Source organism: Histoplasma capsulatum (assembly GCF_000150115.1).
Source record: "Histoplasma capsulatum G186AR genomic scaffold supercont2.22, whole genome shotgun sequence".
NCBI lineage: Eukaryota > Fungi > Ascomycota > Eurotiomycetes > Onygenales > Ajellomycetaceae > Histoplasma > Histoplasma capsulatum.
The window spans coordinates 103,367-104,907 of record NW_025544822.1 but is presented as its reverse complement, the minus strand read 5'-3'; the positions used below and the strand labels follow the sequence as shown (position 1 = coordinate 104,907).

Here is a 1,541-nt window from a genome sequence, read left to right as displayed (position 1 = left end):
TGATTTGTTCTGGAGAGAGAAGTTGCGAGCAGGTACATGCCTACTAAATGTATTCCACCAAGCCTGTTCAATATATTTTCCCCGTCTTTCTTCATTTCTGCGTTCGAATGATGGTTTTTTCTTCCCCTTTTATTTCGTTCTCTTGATGCTTGACAAGAAAAGGATGGTTGGCTGGCTTGAACGGGACAAAGGCGTATCTCGTATTGCTATCGCATTGTGTCGGGCCGTGTCGTATCGTGTCGTGTGGGTTGGGGGATGGGGATATATAGCTTATTGGGGAAGGGAGAAACCTGCTCTCCGCTCTCTACCTAACCCTCACCTAGCTCACCTAGCTTACCTAGCTTACTGTAGTGAACCTACTTAAACCCCATTTTACATGAAATGATATCCTGTTGCGGTTCCGTTGTTTTTCATTGAATTTTAAATATACATACATATATATATATAACTTATCGTTTTGTGTTTTCCATTCCCCCGTTCCATGACAACAGACTTCCCTACTTGTTTGTTTGTTATTCAACCTAGGATTTATGTGTATCTATTCTACATATGTCGATATCATCCATAGTTAATCTTCCATTTCCGCCTCCCCCTCCCCCTCCCCTCCCCTCCCTTCCTCTGCTCATTTCCTCCCGCTACGTTCGAATCCTTTCTCCTTTGTCTTATTTTTGCTTCAACTCGGAGTCACGAGGAGTTAGTCAGGCCGTGGGGGGAAGTTTTGAAGTTCAAATCATGGGCAACTCGAAGTTAACTAATGGAGGTGGAGAATTAAATTATATAAAAAAAAAATCCATATAAAAATAAACTCCGGTTCTGGCTCGAACTTCGAAGGGGCTCCGGAGCGGGAGAAACTTATTTCCGTCGCGGACAAAATGGGACCAATCTGTTTCCATCTTCCCCTAGTTGATTTGTTGGTAACCGTCAACGAATGCTTTTTTTCCCTGATCGTTACAAACGCGAAAGAAGGGAAGAGATTGAAGAGATAACCGCGGCATTGAGGAGGTTTCTTTCTTTCTTTGACCCCCGCAAAATCTCCCTACCTACCAGCCATAGGTATCCTGCTATTTTTCCCATCAATTGTCGAGTTCGGGCGAAGCTGCATCGATTCAGTCTGGCGAGTTTGTTGCTTGAGCTTCCTTGCGAAGGACCTTAGGTGCCACGCCACTCACTACCAGAGCCAACCTTTTCCCCCCAACGGGCGCGCGAGAGGAAAATCGGGTTGCAGCTGTTCAACTTATGTTCTCACATTCCTCGCGCTATTTGTTCAAATAAGGGGGACAACAAAAAGACCGAAAGAAAAAGAAAAGAAAAAGAAATAAAAAGAAGAAAAAAATCAAGTCCCATCGGCCCTTTGTTTTTGGTATTTCGTTTCGTTAAAAGTCCGGTTCCATTCGATTTTTCCGATCGCGTAAGCGGGTGTGTGTACCTTTGCGGGATTTGCTCCTACGTTCGTTGTTATGATTTTTTCCAAGCAACGCTTGTTGCGTTTCGATTCTGGCCTTTTAGGGATTTATGTTGCGAGGGCGGTGGGATCCACACGG

General features: G+C 44.5%; 1 protein-coding gene across 1 annotated transcript; it reads left to right on the top strand.

The window, feature by feature from the left end:
* Positions 1 to 379, top strand: HCBG_09151 (uncharacterized protein; the record flags this gene model as incomplete). Its single annotated transcript, XM_045436200.1, has 1 exon — positions 1 to 379. One exon carries the CDS (start codon positions 146 to 148, stop codon positions 362 to 364), a length of 219 nt encoding a protein of 72 aa, XP_045283067.1.
* Between the last annotated feature and the right edge of the window lie 1,162 nt (positions 380 to 1,541).